Source organism: Schistocerca nitens, chromosome 6, assembly GCF_023898315.1.
Source record: "Schistocerca nitens isolate TAMUIC-IGC-003100 chromosome 6, iqSchNite1.1, whole genome shotgun sequence".
NCBI lineage: Eukaryota > Metazoa > Arthropoda > Insecta > Orthoptera > Acrididae > Schistocerca > Schistocerca nitens.
In genome coordinates this window covers 689,592,909-689,614,688 of record NC_064619.1, presented here as the reverse complement: position 1 = coordinate 689,614,688, position 21,780 = coordinate 689,592,909, and the positions used below count along the sequence as shown (strand labels likewise).

Here is a 21,780-nt window from a genome sequence, read left to right as displayed (position 1 = left end):
TGGTTTTCTTTTCCCAATTTACTTTCTTCGTATCTGTTGATGTTATGTGATCTAAAGGTTTGTAGAGGTGGTTATGAAATTGCAATGGTGTAGCCGATGTATTTATATGAGTGATTGCTTTGTGTATTTTGCTAGTTTCTGCTCATTCTATAAAGAATTTTCTTAAATTGTCTACCTGTCCATAATGTAGGTTTTTTGTGTCGATAAATCCCCTTCCTCCTTCCTTTCTGCTTAATGTGAATCTTACTGTTGCTGAATGTATGTGATGTATTCTGTATTTGTTGCATTGTGATCGTGTAAGTGTATTGAGTGCTTCTAGGTCTGTGGTACTCAATTTCACTACTCCAAATGAGTAGGTCAATATTGGTATAGCATAAGTATTCATAGCTTTTGTCTTGTTTCTTGTCATCAATTCTGTTTTCAGTATTTTTGTTAGTCTTTGTCTATATTTTTCTTTTAGTTCTCCTTTAATATTTGTATTATCTATTCCTATTTTTTGTCTGTATCCTAGATATTTATAGGCATCTGTTTTTTCCATTGCTTCTATGCAGTCGCTGTGGTTATCCATTATGTAATCTCCTTATTTAGTGTGTTTTCCCTTGACTATGCTATTTTTCTTACATTTGTCTGTTCCAAAAGCCATATTTATATCATTGCTGAATACTTCTGTTATCTTTAGTAATTGGTTGAGTTGCTGATTTGTTGCTGCCAGTAGTTTTAGATCATCCATGTACAGCAAATGTGTGATTTTGTGTTGGTATGTTCCAGTAATATTATAGCCATAATTTGTATTATTTAGCATGTTGGATAGTGGGTTCAGAGCAAGGCAGAACCAGAAAGGACTTAATGAGTCTCCTTGGTATATTCCACGCTTAATCTGTATTGGCTGTGATGTGATATTATTTGAATTTGTTTGGATATTAAGTGTGGTTTTCCTATTTTTCATTACTATATTTAGGAACTGTATCAATTTAGGATCTACTTTGTATATTTCCAATATTTGTAGTAACCATGAGTGGAGTACACTATCAAAAGCTTTTTGGTAATCAATGTATGCATAGTGTAGTGACCTTTGTTTAGTTTTAGCTTGATATGTCACCTCTGCATCTATTATCAGTTGCTCTTTACATCCTCGTGCTCCTTTGCAGCAGCCTTTTTGTTCTTCATTTATAATTTTGTTCTGTGTTGTATGTGTCATTAATTTCTGTGTAATGACTGAAGTTAATATTTTGTGTATTGTTGGTAGGCATGTTATGTGGCAATATTTTGCTGGGTTTGCTGTGTCTGCTTGACCTTTAGGTTTCAGATAACTTATTCCATGTGTAAGTGAATCAGGGAATGTGCACGGGTCTGCAATGTAACAAATAATTTAGTTAGATGTGAATGTGTTGAGGTAAACTTCTTAAGCCAGAAATTTGCTATTTTATCTTTTCCAGGGGCTTTCCAATTGTGCGTGGAATTAATTGCTCGGGTGACTTCATGTTGCAAAATTATCACTTCAGGCATTTGTGGTATCATCTTGTATGTGTCTGTTTCTGCTTGTATCCACTGTGTATGTCTGTTATGTTGTACCGAGTTTGACCATATGTTGCTCCAGAAGTGTTCCATGTCTGTTATGTTTGGTGGATTGTCTATTTTAATGTGTTATCTATTGTCTGGTAAAATTTCTTTTGGTTTGTGTTGAATGTTTGGTTTTGTTTCCTTTTATTTTCACTTTTTTTGTATCTTCTAAGTCGTTTGGCCAATGCTTGTAACTTCTGCTTCTTTTCATCTAATTGCTCTATCACTTCTTGTTGTGAGATTTTACCTAACCTTTTTCGTTTTTTGTCTGATATTTCATTTCTTATAAATTGTGTTAGCTGCCTGATGTCTTTTCTCAGTTTTTCTATTCTGATCTGTAGCCTGTGTTGCCATGCTAATTTTGTGGGTTTCTTCTGTGTGTTGGTTGGTTCTGATCTCTGCCTAGAGTGTATATTTAGTGTAGTGAGTGCTCCTATATAAACCAGTAGTTGTAACTCTTCCATAGTTGTATTTTCATTTATTTTGTTGTGTATGATTGTGTTGATAGTTGTTATTGTTGTTTCGACTTGTGCGTTATTTGGAGGTCTATGCAAGAATGGTCTAATGTCTGTATTTGTGTCTTTGTATTCTATATATGTCAGCTGAAATTTTTCTTCTATATCTAACATGTGTGTCGCTTCATTTTCTATTTGTGCTTGTTCTGGTGGCTGTCTTAAGATTTTGTTTTCCTCTGATTGTGTAATTGATGTGTGTTGTTCTTTGTTTGTTTGCTCTGGGATGTTTGAGTCCATTACTGTAATTTCTCCTTCTTCTGATTGCACATTATTTTGTTCCAGTTGTTGTTTGATGTTTTCTAATTCTGCCTGGGCTATCCTGTTATTTTTTATTATTACACGGATCTGATCAGCTAGTTCTGTTAAAAATTTCAATTCTGGGTATCTGGTAATAAATGTTGTGTTCCTAAGTTTGTTGCTTTGTAATAACAGAACATGAGGTGTCAGTTAACGTCAGGAAGCATATCCTGCAAAACACCTCTATTTGGATTTAAATCATTTTCCGTGTGGCTAGCAGTGTCGTTACCATTGTGGACGGGCATAGGGTTCAAGCGTCGTCCCCGACCATGACAGTGCTTGTCCGAGGCTTATTATTATTATTATTATTATTATTAGAAACATCCAACCTGACCCTGAAATTTGTGAATTCAGTTTAAAGACATAGCTGAAAATCATACAAAACTTCAAGATCCATTGGTAATTAATAGTAAATTTATTTTTCTATAATCTAACAATGTGAATGAAACACTGACTACAATTAAGTACCTTAAACCAAAATTCTCCTTTCGCATTGACAACATGCCATGATATATAGCTTAAAGTCACATGCTATCTCTGTAGCAAAGACCCGTTAGACCTCCAACTATTTGCTGTCAGATGACGCAGTACCAGAAAATCGAAACATAACATTTACATCTCTTAGAAATAGGTTAAGGACAGGCAAACCTATGTTTATAGCATTTGTAAACTTAGAAAAAGTCTTTGACAATGTTGACTGGAATACTCTCTTTGAAATTCTGAAGGTAGCAGGAGTAAAATACACGGGGGGATATGCTATTCACAACTCATACAGAAACCAAATGGCAGTTATAAGAGTTGATGAACATGAAAGGGGAGCAATGGTTGAGATATAAGTGAGCAAGGGTTGTAGCCTATCCCCAATGTTATTCACTCTGTACACTGAACAAACAGTATAAAAAAAAAAAAAAAAAATTTGGAGTAAGAATTAAAGTTCAGGGAGAAGAAATAAAAACTTTGAGGTTGCCAGTGGCAGTGTAATTCTGTAAGACACTACAAAAAAAAAAAAAACCTGGAAGAGCAGTTGAACAGAACGAACAGCATTTTGAAAGGAGGACATACGATGAGGAACAACAAAAGCAAAACAAGGATATATTGGGAGAATTAGGTCAGGGAATGAGGCACTAAAAGTAATAGATGATGTTTGCTATTAGGAAATCAAAATAACTGATGATGGCGGAAGTAGAGAGGATATAAAACATAGGCTGGCAATGGCAAGAAAAGCATATCTGAAGAAGAGAAATTTGTAAACATTGAATATGGATTTAAATGTTTAGAAATCTTTCCTGAAGGTATCTGTCTAGAGTATAGCCATGTATGGACAACAAACAGCTTAAACAAGAAGACAAAAAGAGGCTTTTGAAATTTGGTGTTACAGAAGAATGCTGAAGATTAGATAGGTAGATTATGTAACTAATGATGACACATCCTAAGGTGTCAAGGGGGTCATCAAGTTTAGTATTGGAGGGAAATGTGGGGCATAAAAATCATAGAGGGAAACCAATAGATGAATACAGTAAGTAGATTCAGAAGGATGTAGATTGCAGCAGTTTCGGATATGAAGAGGCTTGCACAGGACAGAGCAGCATGGAGAGCTGCATCAAACCAGTCTACCGACTGAAGACCACAACAATGACTTCAAACCACGTTGTTTCTACAAAACCTTTCACACAATAGTTAGGCCTATTGATATTAATAGGTCTAGTTACTTCTGTAACTCAATGTAACTTCCATATATCAAAATTTACCAAGAGAGCCATTTTTTGTTTGTGAATGAAAATTTGAAGGTAACTGACAATTAAGAGCAGAATTAAAAATAATTTTTAATACCTTTCATAGGCATTTGACTTCTCAGGCTACACTGTCTTTGTATCAAACTAGAATATGTTAGCAGTGAGAGAACAGGCAACAAATTCATATCTGCAAAACAGAGAATAAATAGCTGAACTCCTCTAAGAAGAAATAAACATTCCAACTACACAGAAAAGTAGGTGACCAAGAACCTGCCATGCCACATATACGCCAAATTCGTAAAAGACCGAAATTTCTAAGAAAATACCCAAGAGTTACAGAATGGAATTAAAAAGTGAATCTGACACATTGGCTTTCTGGAGACAATCTGATTACAAACACACAAAAACCAGTTACAATGTACTAACATATTAGCTAATAATGTAAAACCACCCTCCATTACAGAAGAACAAAGATCTAAATATTAGATTTACAACTGTAAACATGACCTGCAAGCAAAAACGTTATGTACAAAAATTGAAATAACATGAATATCTGAATCTTTTGCTATTAAAATATTGTCAGTGTCAACAATGCACATTCTGTAAATGGAGCTGGCTGCACCAACAATATATTGTTTACATGCAAGAAATGAGGGGTAATGTTAACAAAAAGCCATCCATTGAGGCAAACATTAGCAATATGTGTTTCACGGCAAAAGTGTTGACAGCCCCTCAATTTTTTACTGAAATGATTAAAAGGTTCGGTAAAGCACAACACAATACTTTCTGCTGGTAGTATGGTGTCAGATGAACCTACAATACCAGATGTCTACTTTGCACTGTGAACAATGATATTGTCGTGCACGACATCATACACGAAAAGAGACAAAACATAATAATGAAAATGTACATTTTGATTCTACATTATTTTTTGAAATATGTAGGTTGCGGTGACAAAGACCTGATGTGTAGCACAAGGTCTAGTTATTTTGGTAGCAATTGCAACCTATGTCCTCAATTATTTGCTGCATGTATTCCAATCTCTGTCTTCCTGTACAGTTTATTCTTATGAGTAGTTTACGTCTGCTATTTTGATCATCTCATGAGTGGTATTGGCAGGTTCAATATATCTGTAATGTCAGTTTTTTAAAACTGATTTCATATGTTCTACAGAATTTACTATGTGAATTTGAGAAATCCAAGAGTGCATGTAGATTGAAGTAATTAGCAAAACCAAAAAAATCAATTTTTTTGCAACTTATACAGAAATTGTGTTACTACAAATACCTGAGCATGCTGTACACCATGATTTATGAATAATAACCATAATTGGTTTCTGGGTCAATCTCGAAACTTCTATTGCCTTTTCCAAATCTAGCCACTGATATTGAGGCCCAAATCCTGAAACAACCAAAATAAATAAATAAATAAAATTGACACTTAAAGAGACAATTATTTGTATTATTTGTTCAAATGAGATTCGCAGCCAGTAAGAAAACATACTTAATGATTTCTGCACTTCAAACTTTGTTTCCTTAATGTTGTGATTCCAGGATTGATATATATTCTCTTACACAGTTTACACATTTTATTAATTCCATAAATCATTTTTAGCAATGAGATATAAAAATACTGATAATAACGTAAAAAGAAACCGAAAACATGGGAAGCAATACACAAACAAATGTTAACTAACAAGGTAGATGCAGATATTTGATGGCTTTTACAAACTCATCTTTTATAACTGGTCATTAGGCACACTATACCTGTACTGTGTGTATTAGAAAAATTACCAGTATTCTAGACCTGCAATTTGCATGGGTGACAAATATGGCTAAAAACTGCAAAAGAGGTAGAAAAAGAGAACTAAAAATTTACTTGTCTTAAATGATCATTGTCCACATCACTGAATATTTCATTAATGAATTTTCACTCTGCAGGACAGTATGTGCTGATTTTAAATGTCACAGCAGATTAAAACTGTGCCAAACCAAAACTTGAACACTGCCATACATAATGAGTGATGTTTGAATAGTTCAGTGAGCAGAATATTTGCATGCGAAAGGCAAGGGACCCAGGATCAAGTCTCAGTCTAGTGCACAGTTTTAATCTGTCAGAAAGTATCGAGTCATCACACACTCCACTGCAGAGTGGAAATCATCTAGGCTGTGGCTAGGTCAATTCTCCATTATAATGTTGCTTCCAGGAATACTAGTTTCAAAGGTATGCAGGAGAACTTATATGAAGTTTGGAAGTTAGGAGGGGGTAAGGCACAAGTGAAGCTGTGAAGGTAGATCAGGCTCCAATAGCTCAGTCAGTAGAGCACTTGCACGTGAAAAACAAAAATTACAGTCTATAGTTCTAGTCCAGACAACTGTTTTAATCTGCCAGACAGTTTCTACTGAATATCATTTATACACATCTCTAACCAATGTGATACTGTGAGCAGGTTCAAATGCATATAGACTCTTTGTTATGCAGAGATGATGAGACTTGCACAGGTCAAGTTGCATAAAACCAGTCTTTGGACTGAAAACAACAGCAAAAAAGTGATTGACACCTGCTGCCAATAAACGTCCAATGACAACTGTTGTGTTTCATTCTTCAACTTTTACTTTTCATATTTCCTTAGTCTTAAAAACCAACTGCTATTCTGGTATGGCCTGGTACAAAATGTATATTAGAGTGATTGTACAAGTATGAATGTTAGAATGGGCATTAGCTGAAAAGTAATACCTCCAAATTTATGTGAACATCCTTTTTTTTCTTTCTTTTTTTTCTTTTTTTTAATAATAATAATAATCACCATCTGTGTTCTTCCCTGGGGCAGGTCTTCACATGTAACTCTACATACAGTACTTTCATTCGCTAACCTCTTTTGTTTTCTCATAATTGTTAAATATCTTTATAATATCCAAGATCTGGCACCTTCTTCTTCTTCTTCTTCTTCTTCTTCCATTCACCATTCCTTCCATAGCACCCATCAGTAAACAATCTTCTTATCCATGTCCAACCCAATTGTGTTTCCACTTCCAGATTACCTTTAAAATCTCTCTCTCTTCCCCAACTCTTCTCAACACCTCCTCATTTCTCACTTTGTCTACCCATTTTATCCCTTTCATCCTCCTCCAAATCCACATCTCAAATGCTTCTGCTCTTGTTTTAAATTTAAAAAAAAATATTACACTATAAATCTTATTTTATATGCCTACATATCTATAATCCTGTGTCAATAGAGCACCAAATTGAAGCACATAACATGCCAGAATGTAAGGTAAATGCATGAGAAACAGTGTGCTGTAATCAAGTTTCGAATTTGAAGAGTTCATCCACAAATAGAGCACCCTCTTTTTTAGCTTGACAATGCCACACGAGCACCACTACATCTGCAACAATCCAACGCCTTGGGTTCACTGTCGTCGATCATCATCCATACATTTCCGACTTGCCCCCCCCCCCCCCCCCATCCAATTTTCATCTGTTATAAAAGTTAAAGGAACACCTTTGAGGACTTCACTTTCATAGTAGTGAAGCGGTGCAAGCAGAAGTGAGAGTCTGGCTCCATAAATGAAGTCAAGTCTTCTACAATGACAGTAACAACAAACTGGTCTCTTGGGAGAAATATGTTCATTGCGACAGTGTGAAACAAAGACATAGACATGAAGAATAAAGATATAGATGTTAATAATGTTTGTTCTGTTTCAAAAGCTTTAAGAATTTTCACATAAAAAATTTGGAGGCATTACTTTTCAGCACACCCTTGTATATACATAAACAGTGCCAAAGAACATTTAAATACATCCTACCCCACAACACTGGTGCATCCTGAATTAGATCAGAACACAGTCAGACAGATGTGCAGCATTGCTGCATCAATGGGGATTGAAGTCCTCCCTGGAATATCACTGCATTGAAGAGCACCAAACAGAAAGTTACATAACATTTTAATGTTCCTTCAGAGCATTCAAAGGAACAATGAAACACCTTTACAATTTGTTTGCAGGAGCTTATGATCCGATTCCCAGCCTCGACTTAAGAGCTATGAACCCATGCTGAACTTAAGATTGTGTGTATCTGTATAGAAATGTATATATTTGTAGTAAATAGTTGTCTGTATTTCTCAGTCATCAAACAATAAATAAATAAAATATACTACTATACAGTAAAAGTGTCTTCTGAAAAATTCTAGCATGAGCCTTCAAAAATCTTTTCGCTCACACCTATGTTCATGTTTTACACTGAGCACATGGATTCTTAATGATAAAGAAGTGGAGGAAAGAAACAAAAAGTGAATAGAAGTTGTGATACCAATGGAAACCTCCACCACCCTCCAATATAACATGAAAATGGAGTTATGGAACTGTGTCACACCATTTACACAGTATTGCCAGTTCTAGTGCAATAAAGTCTTAGCTGTGATGACAGACTGATCTGCAGCGTAGCCTGGTGTCTACGTAAGGTCGGAGGGTCACGATTTAATGAGTTACTGTAACCAACAGATGTGAATACAAAATAAAAATTTTGTTAGCCTTGATCTATAGCATAGCCTGAGCACTATATTTCGCACTTTTCAGTAAAAAGAACTAAAACTACAAGGTACATTGAGAAAAGCTGTATCTCATAATAAACAAACCCAATGAACCTTTAGGTGCATATTCTGTACGTAAGTTGTGCATAAACTATAAAATAAATGCAACATAATAAATTTCAGATTTGGATGAAATGTGGAACAGTGGACTGTAACAAAAAAAGTACACACAATTTCCACACAATGTAGCTGTCAATAAGTCAAAGACAATTTCTGCACTACAGTCCACCTTTTTTTCTTCAGTAGCATGCAAGAAATGGGGAATTCTTGGAGAAACAGAAGTGTTGCTCCATCAAAAACTTTCTCTGGAACTGACCATAAAAACACTTCCGTTTGGCTGAGAGTTTGAGAATTGGTATGTAATACCTCAATTGACCTCCTTTTATACTTTAAATCACAGAATCTTGCTTGTAACATGAGGGATTCTGAGTTACTCTCACGGTTTCTTTTCATAAACGGTAATTGATTATAATGATGTGAAATGAGTCATTTTACATTCACATTACATAATCTTTTTAAATATATGGCTACAGCTGATGATCTACAACTTACATATTTTTTGAGTAGTGCTATGAATTAATAATTCCTAACATCACCTTTTACACATCACAAAATTAGAAATTCTTCCATGAAATAGGAGCTGTCAAGGAGAAACTTTTTAGTTTATAAATTTAACTTTGCAGTCTGTCAGACATTTTGCATCATTGGATAAGTTATCAAAAAGTTTGCTGGCAAAACTGTGCACCCCTTATCTCTCCGTGGATCATTTCTTACAATGATACTGGACACTTCATGTTTACATAAATCTTGCATATACATAGCTAGTTACAAAACGATAGTACATACACATATATTTAATAGAATTTTCAGAGAAAATGTCATTAAACTACATTGCAAAAAATGTATACTGACACACTGTTTAATTGTTTATTTCAAGATATTCTTTAACGCTGTAAGGGCAAATATTGATCAGATGTCTTTTTAATTTTCTTTTTAAAAGAGACATACTTTCTATCATCTGTATACTTTGTGGTAATCCATTGTACAGTATGCGCCCAGCATTTACAGGTTCTTTGTTAATTTTAGCCTACTTCCTTCTATATGATAATTATTTTTTATTCTTGTATTATGTTTGTGATATTTTCTGTTTAACAATGCAGTGCAGTTAATTTATAAGTAGATTAATTGTTTCATATATATACTGATGCTACTGTTAAAATTTTTAGCTTCCTGAATTTATTTCTGCCCGATTCTCTAGGTGATACTTTCGAGATGCATCATATGTGGCTCTTTTTTGTAATCTTAATACTCTTTGTGTGTGCACATTTGCAGCATTTCCCCAAGCCAGGGTGTCATATGAGAGGTGTAAATGGAGTAGTCCATAGTACATTGTTTTTTGTGTGTGTCTGTTTACTGACTTTGACATTTTTCTCATCAGAAATATGCTTGGAACTATGTGCCCGACTGTGATGTTATCCAAAGTGTGTTTTTTGTTTGCATATATGTTGTTTCCATTTATAAAGAGATTGTTTTCCCTGAAATAATTGTTTCCACTTTTTCATATTTAGCGAAGCCTTCTCTTGCAGGTCATCTGTTGTAGTACCGGTAACAACAAATGAAGTGTCATCTGCATACATGACTATACTATTAGATACTGATTTGATCATATCATTGACATACAAAATGAATAGTAGTGGACCAAGGACAGATCCTAGAGGAACTCCATATATCACAATTTCAAAATTTGAAAAGGCACCTGTAATATTACTTTTCAATTTTGTTTTATTTCTACACACCGCCTTCTATTTTCCAAAAAAGATTTAATGATATCTACTGCCTCCCTCCTTAAACCATGACAATAAAGCTTTTCTAATAGGATATCATGATGTACACAATCAGATGCTTTAGATAGGTCCAGGAATATACCACAATTCTGTAAGTAGGCCTTGGATTACAAAAGGTATAAAACAGTCATGAAAAACAATAAGGGAAACTTATGCTGCAGTAAGATTATCTAAAGATGTAGAAAAATGGGAACACTATAGATCATACTGTAAAATTTTAAAGGAACTAATACAGAAATCAAAAGCCCTTTATTATGAGGAGAAATAGATAATTCTAACAATAAAATAAAAACAATTTGGAGCATTGTAAAAAAAGAAACAGGAAGAGATACAACAAGCAAAGAAAAAGTAAATAAAATCAGATATGAAGGTACCCTAGTACATAAACCCGAAAATGTGACTGAGATTTTTAATAAACACTTCCTAACAGTAACTCAACAGACAGGTTGCAAGCCCAATGTTGATGAAGCTGTAACTCTTTGTCAAGCTATATATCAAACACAATTTCAGAAATGTACCTTAATCCTGTCATTGTAGATGAAATTCAAAAAATCATCATATCTCTAAAAAGTAATAACTCTGCAGCGGTTGATAATATTTCTAGTAATTTATTGAAATGTTCTTGTGTGTGGATAAGGGACATTCTCTGTCATATTTTCAATGCTTCCCTTCAGAAAGGTGTTGTTCCCAGTAGACTTAAGTATGCCATTGTGAAGCCCCTGTACAAAAAGGGCGATAAAACTGAACTAACTATCAACCTATCTCTTTGCTGACAGCTTTCTCTAAAATTCTAGAAAAGCTAATACATGTAAGAATTACTGATCATCCCATGAAGAATGGAGTTATCAGCAAGAGCCAATTTGGGTTTCAAAAGGGCTGTTCAACAGAAGATGCAATCTACGCACTTGCAAAAGAAGTCCTAGAAATCCTTAATGAAAAATGCTAGCACTTGGTGTCTTCTGTGAATTGTTCTGTGTTGATCACCAGATTCTATTGCAAAAAGCAAAATTAGTAGAAATAAGTGGTGTTGCAGGCAACTGGCTACATCGTATCTCCAAGACAGGAAACAAAAGTCTTGAATAGCTCAGGTGGAGTATGTGATGTTTCCTCACATTCTGAATGGAGTTCCATTACATGTGGAGTGCCTCAGGGTTCAATGCTTGGGCCACTATTATTACTGATTTTTATAAATGATCTACCACCATGTACAAGCCTGCTGCGTAAATTTACTTTATTTGCTCATGATATTACAATTTTTATGAGCAGTATAACAGATAGCAATCTTGAGGAATTCATTAATCACATACTCTCAGATGTGGTCAATTGGTTCAAGGTGAATGGTCTCTCATTTTTTCAGTTCTGTACAAAAACAGAAAGAGAAAGAGAAATAAGTGTGACGTGGTAATCAGCCAATAGAAAGAATGGAAACAACAAAATTTCTTAGAGTGCACATTGACAAGAAAATAAGCTGGTCTTCGCATATTATAGATCTCTGTAAGAGGCTTAGCTCTGCTACGTATGCTTTACGAGTTGTCGCTACATGTGTTGAACCTAACACGGCAAAAGTGGCATACTATGGCTATTTTCACTCACTTCTTGAATATGGCATTATTTTTCAGGGCAACCAGCCATTAGCAAGGAAAGTGTAAGTGTTCATTGCTCAGAAGTGGGCTTCGAGTAATATGTGGACGCGCCCAACAGACTCGTGTAGAAATAGCTTTCGAAAACTTAAAATGCACACAACTACATGCCAATATATTTTTTCTCTCATGTGTTTCGTCTGTAAAAATACACACATATTTCAACCAAACAGTAATTATCACAAGCACAACACACGGAGGGAGAATGGCATACACAGCGAGCATAGAAATTTGAGCTTGGCACAAAAGGGAATCCACTACACTGGAACAAAACTATTCAGTGCTCTTCCTCCTAAACAAAGACAGAGATTCATAACGAGAGTAAATTAAAGAAGCACTAAAAATATTTCTGCTAGAAAAAGCTTTTTACAGTCTAGATGAATTTTTAAATAAATAAATTGTAAAATTTTAATATTATATAATACAAGTTGACATAATGCCACTAAGAATGTTACTAAACTTGAGCTCTGTATCCGTTTTTCCATAGTGCTTTAATGATTCTAAGAAAATATGTATCGTCTTTTTTCTGTATCGCTGCTCAGAGAATGTACTGTGTAAATTTTTATATAATTATCTACTCAAACGTCTGTATATGCTGTAAGATTATCATATGGTATTTGTAAAAAACTGACTCATTCCACGTCCTTGTGAACCCAACATAGTTGGACCTATGGAACACAAAATCAAATCAAACCACAGACTTTCTTCTGTTCATCAAGTGCTTTAGTTACAAGTGTTACGAATTCAGCTACTGCTGTTTTGGTAGATTTACCCTTTCTGAATCCATGTTGTTCATTATTAAGAATATTGCATGTTTGTATAAAATTTAATATTTTGTCTATTATTATGGTTTCTATTATTTTCGAGAGTACAGATGTAATAGTTACATGTCTGTAATTTCCTGGGTCTTTTTTACAGCCTCCTTTATGTATAGGGATTACTTTACTCTTTTTCAGGCACATTGGAAATATTCCGTTTTCTATAGATAAGTTTATCAGACAGGCTAATGGACTAATAAAGTCATTTTATCTCATGGTATTGTAACTTTGTACATCATTCGCTTATGAACTGCAGTGGATTTTTTACAATAAACATCATGAGGGACTAAATATACTGCAAAATAGTACTCAAAATACTGATGTCTACAAGATGACTGTGGGTTAACACCACATATTATTCTTAGAACCAGTTTTTGGGCAATGAAGACTTCCTTTCTTTCTTAAATATGAGTCACCCCAGAACAATATTCCATATGACATTACTGAATGAAAATGTGCAAAATAAGTCATCTTACTGACTTCCCTCCCCAAATTTGTAATGATTCAAAGTGCGAATGTGGCTGAACTAAGCTGCTTTAGAAGTTACAAAATATTTTTTTTTATGTTTCTACAGTAGAACAAAAGCAAACTGGTGCTTTTCATTTATTATAATGTTGTTCTACGAAGAACTGATGGAAGATTCTATTAATATGTTTTTTCTTTTTTTTCATTTAAATTCTCATCAATATGAACATCAAACTTTTTTGACACTTCCACAGTATTTATTTCTATAGCTTGCTGTCAACATTCTGCTTCAGACACTCCTGATCATCAGTTTACACTTAAAATTCGTCGGTAAACACTACACTTAAGAATTATCGCAACAACTTAGGGACAAGACACTTTTCCCAAAATAATATGGAACACTATTATACCATACTTTTACATCTTGAATATGCAGCACTGAATGCAAGAACTCACCATATTGTCAAAATCTTTTGACAGTAAAGGATGATGAAACTATAAATTATACACTAGTGTCACACTGCACAGAATGAATATCAAATCCCCACCATCAAATCAGCCGAATTCCATAACTGCTTTGCCTGACATGTGTTTAATTACTAGCATATAAAATTACAAGGAAACTGAATTTCTGCCCATAACTTACCTTCAGGAGTCGAAATTCCCATATGGTCGATAGTACTTTGAAATCTAGTCAGCCATACAGTCTCCTTGTATTTTTACATTTTTCTCCAATAAATTCCCCTTTTAGTATCAACATCTTCCACAGTAAATAGGTAAAATCAAACAATGGAAACTCCTGGTTGGAATGTCAACAATACTGACACTAGTGCATTTATGCTTAAATAGTATTATGGAAAAAATAATAATTTATGTAATGACAAATGCAAATTAATTTTCTTGTTTCTTTAATTATGTTCCATATATTACACACACTAATCACTTAGGAAGTAGGATGTGTTAGTTTTCATGCAAGCAAGAAAATGGTGACAGCATTATGAGTAACAAGAGAATAAAGCCCTAGGAAAGAATTTAAGTGGCGAGATCATGCACAAGCTTGGATTTGACAAAGATAAGGAATGAAACTCTTCATTTCTTTTAAAAGGAAACATTCTGACAGGCATTTTAATCGTTAAGCAAACCAGGAAAAGCCTTAATCTGGATACCTAGACAGGGATACGAACAACACTCCTCCCAAATGCAAGTCTACTGCCCTAACAATTACATCACCTTAATTGATAAAGGATATTACACCACTATAGTTTAATTTCACCATTAATGAAAAACAACAACGAGTGGAATTTTTTTAACTGCTTCACCCATAGATAAATTATTAAGTTTTCAACCATTAACTTACAATACCAAGGAACATTCCCATGTCTATAAAATTAATCACTGCAAAATTATCTCTTCCTTCACATTTCTACAGACAGAACTGATTACTAATCAATATGCAAGCAACAGAAAATTATGGTGCAATTATGTACCAATCTCTTACAACTCAGAATGCTGCTGTGTATCTCAAATCCAAGTATTCACTATTCACTTAGGCCTAAGACAAATGAAATACATTTAACAATTTTGATCAAAATGGGTAATAATTTCATTTCACTTATGGTGATATGGCTGATTCTCCTGAGACATCAAGAATTCATTAATTTAATACTGGAGCCACGTCTGGGGCTAAAAATTGTATAAGAAGGCAAAAAAGAGCTGAACACAGTGTCACCGGTAGGCAGGTTCAAATGGATGTAGGTTGCAGTAGCTTTTCAGAGATGAAAGGGGTTGCACTGGTTAAACTCTTGTGACGAGCTGAGTCAAACCAATCTTCAGACAGAAGACAACAATATCCAGTAATGACTTTCTGTCTGTAGGGATTGCACTACGGCATTACGAGTTTTCGAAAATCAACTTTTTTTTCGTTGGATGCAAATTCTTTTTCGTGTGAATGCCCACTACTAAAAGAAAGGAATACGCGAACTATGCAGTCATGTACAGACAAGCCCTGTTAACATGGTGTTAATGATATAATCACATTCATCTCACATCTAATTTGCACGTCACTGTACTCCAAATTATTATTTATATGTAAATCAATAGGTATCTATAATTCATCGTTTATATATTCTCCAATATCCAACTGAAGCAATCTGTGAAACGATTCTCTGCTAACGTCATTATTTGCACCCCAGGAAAGCATATGACAACGGTCATGATACAATAGCAATTTTTAAAATGAAAACAACAGATAACTTTTTTGTGCCGTATATGACATTACAACTTTTGATGAAGCTCTCCTTTGTATCGTATATGGTCAGGAGAAGGACGCGATCTTAATTCGCCCCGACCAATGGTGTACCAAATAAAATTTGAGAGACGTCAAACTTTACTCTCTGTGGGTGCAGCCAGGAGTTGTACTCTTGGTGTTATTATTGTATAACCAATTTATAATCTTTGACAGCTTGACAGAAATACTAACAGAATTTAATAACCTATCGCTGTCAATATATGAGCGTACGAGTAAAAACTGAGATGACATCTATTTACCTCTTCCATCATTCGCTTGCGGAAATACTATAGGAGGAGGGTGTTTTTGTTCTTTCTTCGCTTCGACGTATTTAATTCCAAGAAGAAAAAAACAATTAGCAATGACTACAAATTTTGAACTACACGCCGTCATTGCCGCCGCAGTGACGCAAACGTCAATACATTCAAAGATGTTACATTATGTTACAGAAATCTGCGTTTTCACAAGCATTGAAAACTTGCACATGGATCCCCTGCAACCTGTAGAGCATTGATAGTGTTTCCAAATACCGCTCAACTTTTTTACTGTTAAGAGCTTTTGGATTAACGTCAGAGTAACTCTTGCAGGCATTATTGTGACTGAGCAGATTTTATATCAAGAACTTAGAAACCTGAACCACCACTAACAGCTTTCCCTTGCTGCTAATCTGGCCTCACTTCCTTAAAAGACATCATTGAGTTTAGCATATCGTACGCTTCTACATACGAGAAAATACGTGACGCTGAGTGAATGACACGAGACCCAAACCTCAGCGCGACGAAAGCTACACAAAATGTCGACAACAATTGCCGATGCTACCCCGCATGTTCATCGTCATAGTAAGCCAACTACAAGACACTTTTGGATGCTACAATGAGTTTTATTAACTCATAACTTACGAACTTATACCAACTGTCAAACCGGCAAAAATACAAAGTGCAATCTCTACCTCCAAAGAGTAAACGTAATGTCAAACTAAGTCTGTTGCGCAGCTACTCCACGACGCCCCCCCCCCCCCCCACCACCACCCGGCGACGCAACCCCAGCGGTGGAGCTGAGCTCTGGGTATGTACAGGTACTTGTACTACATTTTCTGTTGCTGTTCTGTTCCTTCTTTCCATTCCACCACTGAGGGAGTAGTGCCCCCTTCTTTTCATAAACCATTTCTTCATCCAGGCGACGGACTTAACTCGTTCTATGGAAAATGTCTGTTGCTTGCCATTACATTGTATTTGTATCATACACTCATCACGTTTTCGTACTTTGTTGGGTCTGGCACACGGTGGTTGCAGACAGGGACATACCACATCTGTCCTCAACATTCTGCTACGCTGGTAATGGATGTCGCTTGCATGCTTAGGTTTGTACTTGGTGTAGCAAGTACGGCAGACTGGTCAGTTTTGGTTCTGTCACCATGGAAAAAGAATGGTTGGCATAACTTCTCTGTTTGGACCATCTATGCTGTTGAATCTCCTATACCTTATTTATATGCATTGTCTAGACCTAGCAGTGTGGAGATCCAACTGTGCTTGTGACATATGACTGTTGATTTCACAGTCCTGACCCAGTGTTCCACCAATCTGTTACTCGCCAGATGGTAGCTGATTGCATGATGATGTCCGAAACTACACAGATTACCCAGTTATAGGAACATGTTGGTCTGAAGAATCGTGTGACGGGCAGCCAAAACATGGGATCCACGTTGTTAAAGAAAACTTTGCCACAGTCTTCACCAAGATATCTTTGGTTGGGACTGCCTCTGCCCAACAAGTAAATCAGTCAATGGCTGTTAGCAAGTATCGGTACCCTTCCAACAGGGAAATGGTCGTACAATGACCAAATATATATGAGAGAAATGGTCTATCATTTTTGGAAATTCTCCCACTTGCTTGTGGATGTTTCTGCCCATGTTACATATTTGGCACACCACATACTTTTTTTGCCCATCTGTGAGAATCCTTCCTTATACTGTGCTATACAAATTGTTCCGTCATAAGCCTAATGACTATGTTTGTGGTAGGGTGGGATAGTTATGAATTACTTTGAAAACTGCTTTCCTTCAGATACAAAAGATATGGGTTTGCCTTTTGATATATCATGATTCACTTTGTAAATATCCCCGTGGATGAGCTTCGGGCTGCCAGCTGTCTGTAGTCCACCATGTATGAGAGAGATCCAACTAATGGAAAAAAAAAATCAGCTACTACATTTTTGGCTCATTTAATATGTCTAATATTTGTAGTAAACTGTGTAACAAACTTGAGTTGTTGGAATTGTCTTAGGGATCAGTTGTTCTTGTATTTGATGAAGATGAAGATTATAGGCTTGTGGTCCACATACACTGAAGAGCCAAAGAAACTGGTACACCTGCCTAATATCATGGAGGACCCCCACAAGCATGCAGAAGCATAGCAACACAATATGACATGGACTCAACTAAAGTCTGAAGTAGTGCTGAAGGGAATTGACACCATGACTCCTGCACGGCTGTCCATTAATCCGCAAGAGTACGAAGGGGTGGAGATCTCTTCTGAACAGCATGTTGCAAGGCATCCCAATTATGTTCAATAATGTTCATGTCTGGGGAGTTTGGTGGCTAGCAGAAGTGTTTAAACTCAGAAGAGTGTTCCTGCAGCCACTCTGTAGCAACTCTGGACATGTGGGGTGTCACATTGTCCTGCTGGAATTGCCCAAGTCCATCAGAATGCACAATGGACATGAATGGATGCAGGTGATCAGACAGGATGCTTATGTACCTGTCACCTGTTAAGAGTCGTATCTAGATATATTAGGGGTCCCATCTCACTCCAACTGCACATACACCAGACCATTACAGAGCCTCCACCAGCTTGAACGGTCCCCTGCTAGCATGCACAATCCGCAGATTCATGAGATTGTCTCCATACCTGCGAACGCTCATCTGCTTGATACAATTTGAAATGAGACTCGCACGACCAGGCAACATGTTTTTGGTCATCAACAGTCCAATGTTGGTGTTGACGGGTCCAGGTGAGGCATAACGCTTTGTGTCGTGGAGTCATCAATGGCACACAAGCAGGCCTTCAGTTCAGAAAACCCATATCAATGATGTTTCATTGATGGTTCACACACCGACACTTGTTGATGGCCCAGCATAGAAATCTGCAGCAATTTGCAAAAGGGTTGCACTTCTGTCATGTTGAACTATTGTCTTCAGTTGTTATTGGTCTCATTCTTGCAGGATATTTTTCCAGCTGCAGTGATGTCAGAGATTTGATGTTTTACTGGATTCCTGATATTCACGGCACACTCATGAAATGGTTGTACAAAAAACCCCACTTCATCACTACCTCGGAGATGCTGTGTCCCACCGCTTGTGTATCAACTATAATACCAAGTTCAAACTCACTTAAATGTTAATAACCTGTCATTGTAGCATCAGTAACCAATCTAACAGATGCGCCAGACACTTGTTGTCTTATATAGGCGTAGCTGACCGCAGCGTCATATTCTGCCTGACATATCTCTGTATTTGAATATGCATGCCTATATCAGTTTCTTTGGCACTTCAGTGTATATTAAGGATGGTCTGGCTTCTACATATCAGCAAAAGTGCTACATTGTTTCACACACAGCTAGTAGTTTGCAATCAAATGTGACACATTTAACCTCAGATGCCGTGAGCTTGCAAGAAAAAGGTGAAGGGTTACCAATAACCTTTCACACACTGGCAGAGTGCAGCTTCAATTGCCTGTTGGTTGGGACTATGACAACTGTTAACAGAGCATCATGTGTGTAACAGGCTAAAAGAACTGTTTTCTACAATCTGGCTTTTACCTGGTTGAGGCTTGTTACATCTGACGTGTCCACTGCAGTGGCCGTCAACCTGTGGCATCTTTACCCCCTAACACTGTCATCATTGGCACTTGTACCTCAGCCGCTCTTGGTAGATGCTGATGGTAGAAGTTTATGACTCCTAGGAATCGTTTTAACTAATGAAAGTCTCTTGGATGGGGTAGATTCTTTATGACTAATTTTGCTCTTTGAGGATTGGATACTGTCCACTACACTTGCATAGCTGAGAAAATTCACTTGCTTCTGCCTCAGAGTATGGCTCTGAGCACTATGGGACTTAACATCTATGGTCATCAGTCTGCCTCAGAGTATGCCTCACTTAGTTGACCACTATGCTGTACTTGTGAATCCAGCCAAACATTGTGTCGAGGTGTTCCTTGTGCACTACAGCAATCCTGGAAAATAGCAGAAGTCATCCAGATGCACAAAGCAGAAATCTAGCACTCGTAGGACTTTGTCCACGAAATGCTGCCATGTCTGCACAGCATTATTCGACCCAAATGGCATTTGTAAAAACTTGAACGACCTGAATAGAGTTATCACAGTAGTCTTCAGTATGTCTTCTTCTGCCACTGGTCTGACCTGTGAATAATGGCCATATTTCCACAATTCTGACTTTGCCACTGGAAACAATTGGACAGTAATCCTCTCTGCCATTGTGAGACTGATTTGCCTGGTCTTGTCTTGATATTGTGCACTGTGTTATGCAACACTCATTTTATCTGCTCCTCAGTACCCATGATGCTCACAGCACTTTGGCCTAAAGATGCTGTTATGACCTCTCCACCCATCTTTGTCTATTTCACTCTTACATTTATCTCAATCTTCTGCTGCTGAATAAAATCCACTCCCAGAATGGGCTCTGTTACACCTCCTAGTACTAAATTCCATATGGACTTCCTACTAAATCCCAAATCGTCCTCAACATCATGATTTCTGTATGTTACTATGGGCGAATTGTTTATTGCCATGACATAAGTGTGCTTGGCAGGTGTTGCACTTCTTTTTTTACCAACCAGTAATGTGCTAACATCAGACCCTTAGTTGATGGGATAGTAACAATCTGCCTTAACATTTCTCATATATAATCTTCATGACAATGTTAGGAGGCTTGCTTGGTTTTTTGGATCCACTTTGTCTTCAGCTTCCTTATCATGACACTTTTGTTGAATTCTGCAGTCTGCCATGTCTACTGACAGCCACTGGCACTATCTGCGTGTGTCCATGGAGAGGTACACCTTGTGCCCTGCTCACCAAAGTGTTGATGTACCAACACATGAATATTGCTGATTCTTAAGTGCTGATGTACCAACACATGGTATATTGCTGATTCTTATCATATCGTCTACTCTTACTTCGAGCATCTTGTCTGAGTCTATTCTTTTTACCTTCTGCCAGCATGGCTACTTGCCTCTGTAACACTTCTATCTGCTCTTCAGGTAGCTTAAGTGTTTACCATTGTCCATATGTTGCTCTTTTCAGACAGCTGCAGTCTCTTGTGTGTTGTTTTTGTCAGCCGCTGTTATTACACTTGACACATTTGCTTTGCCCAGTGCTGCATACACACCATTTTCAATAATGATTACCGAGTTGATGTCGGTTCTTTTATATGTAATTGCAGCTTCTTTTACCATTTCTGGCAGCTGCACCATCCATACATGTTGTAGCACCATGCCCAATAACTCTTCTTCTTCAAAGATGCTTTGCAAATGTTTGCAGAATTCTGAAGGCATTCTACCAGCTATGTGTTTGCTATGCAGCACTTCAATCTAAAGTCCATGACTAAATCAGCTACCCTACCATCCAAACTGCTTACCATTTATCACAAATTTTGTGTGATTGTCAGTCATATTGTTCTGTACAAATGCTATTCCTAACATTGCAAACCACAATAGCAGAATTTCTGGCAAGAACTATCGACTTTGCACTTTTATACTTGGCTTCACTCTTACCTCATGTTTGTTGGCTTGCCTGCTTATTGAATTTCTGTCACCTCTCAATAATTGTGCACAAATATCTCTGTTATCCTGCATTCCTATTGCAGCCTGATGATCTTTAATCTGTTTCTATGAGTCTTCTTGTAGTTTTAACAACAGCAACTCTGCCTGAGCTTGACTAGCTTCTTGACATGACAATACATGTGACTCTGCATAGTTTTTGCTGTCTGTGAATTTTTCTGCGTTTTTGGGATCACGAGTT

The 21,780-nt window shown here is 36.6% G+C and overlaps 1 protein-coding gene across 2 annotated transcripts in view; it reads right to left on the bottom strand.

The window, feature by feature from the left end:
• The window catches only part of LOC126262579 (thioredoxin domain-containing protein 12-like), a 56,904-nt gene extending 40,749 nt beyond the window's left edge, over positions 1–16,155 (bottom strand). The window contains exons 1-2 of one of the 2 annotated variants that reach the window (XM_049959313.1): positions 16,008–16,155; positions 5,393–5,506 (exon numbers count right to left, since the gene is read on the bottom strand). In XM_049959313.1, the coding sequence (XP_049815270.1) occupies positions 5,393–5,506; positions 16,008–16,140 (247 nt within the window). In that variant the 5' untranslated portion in view covers positions 16,141–16,155. Of the gene's footprint in view, positions 1–5,392; positions 5,507–14,106; positions 14,260–16,007 lie in introns of those variants that run through there. The other variant, XM_049959314.1, reaches the window with a different exon arrangement.
• Between the last annotated feature and the right edge of the window lie 5,625 nt (positions 16,156–21,780).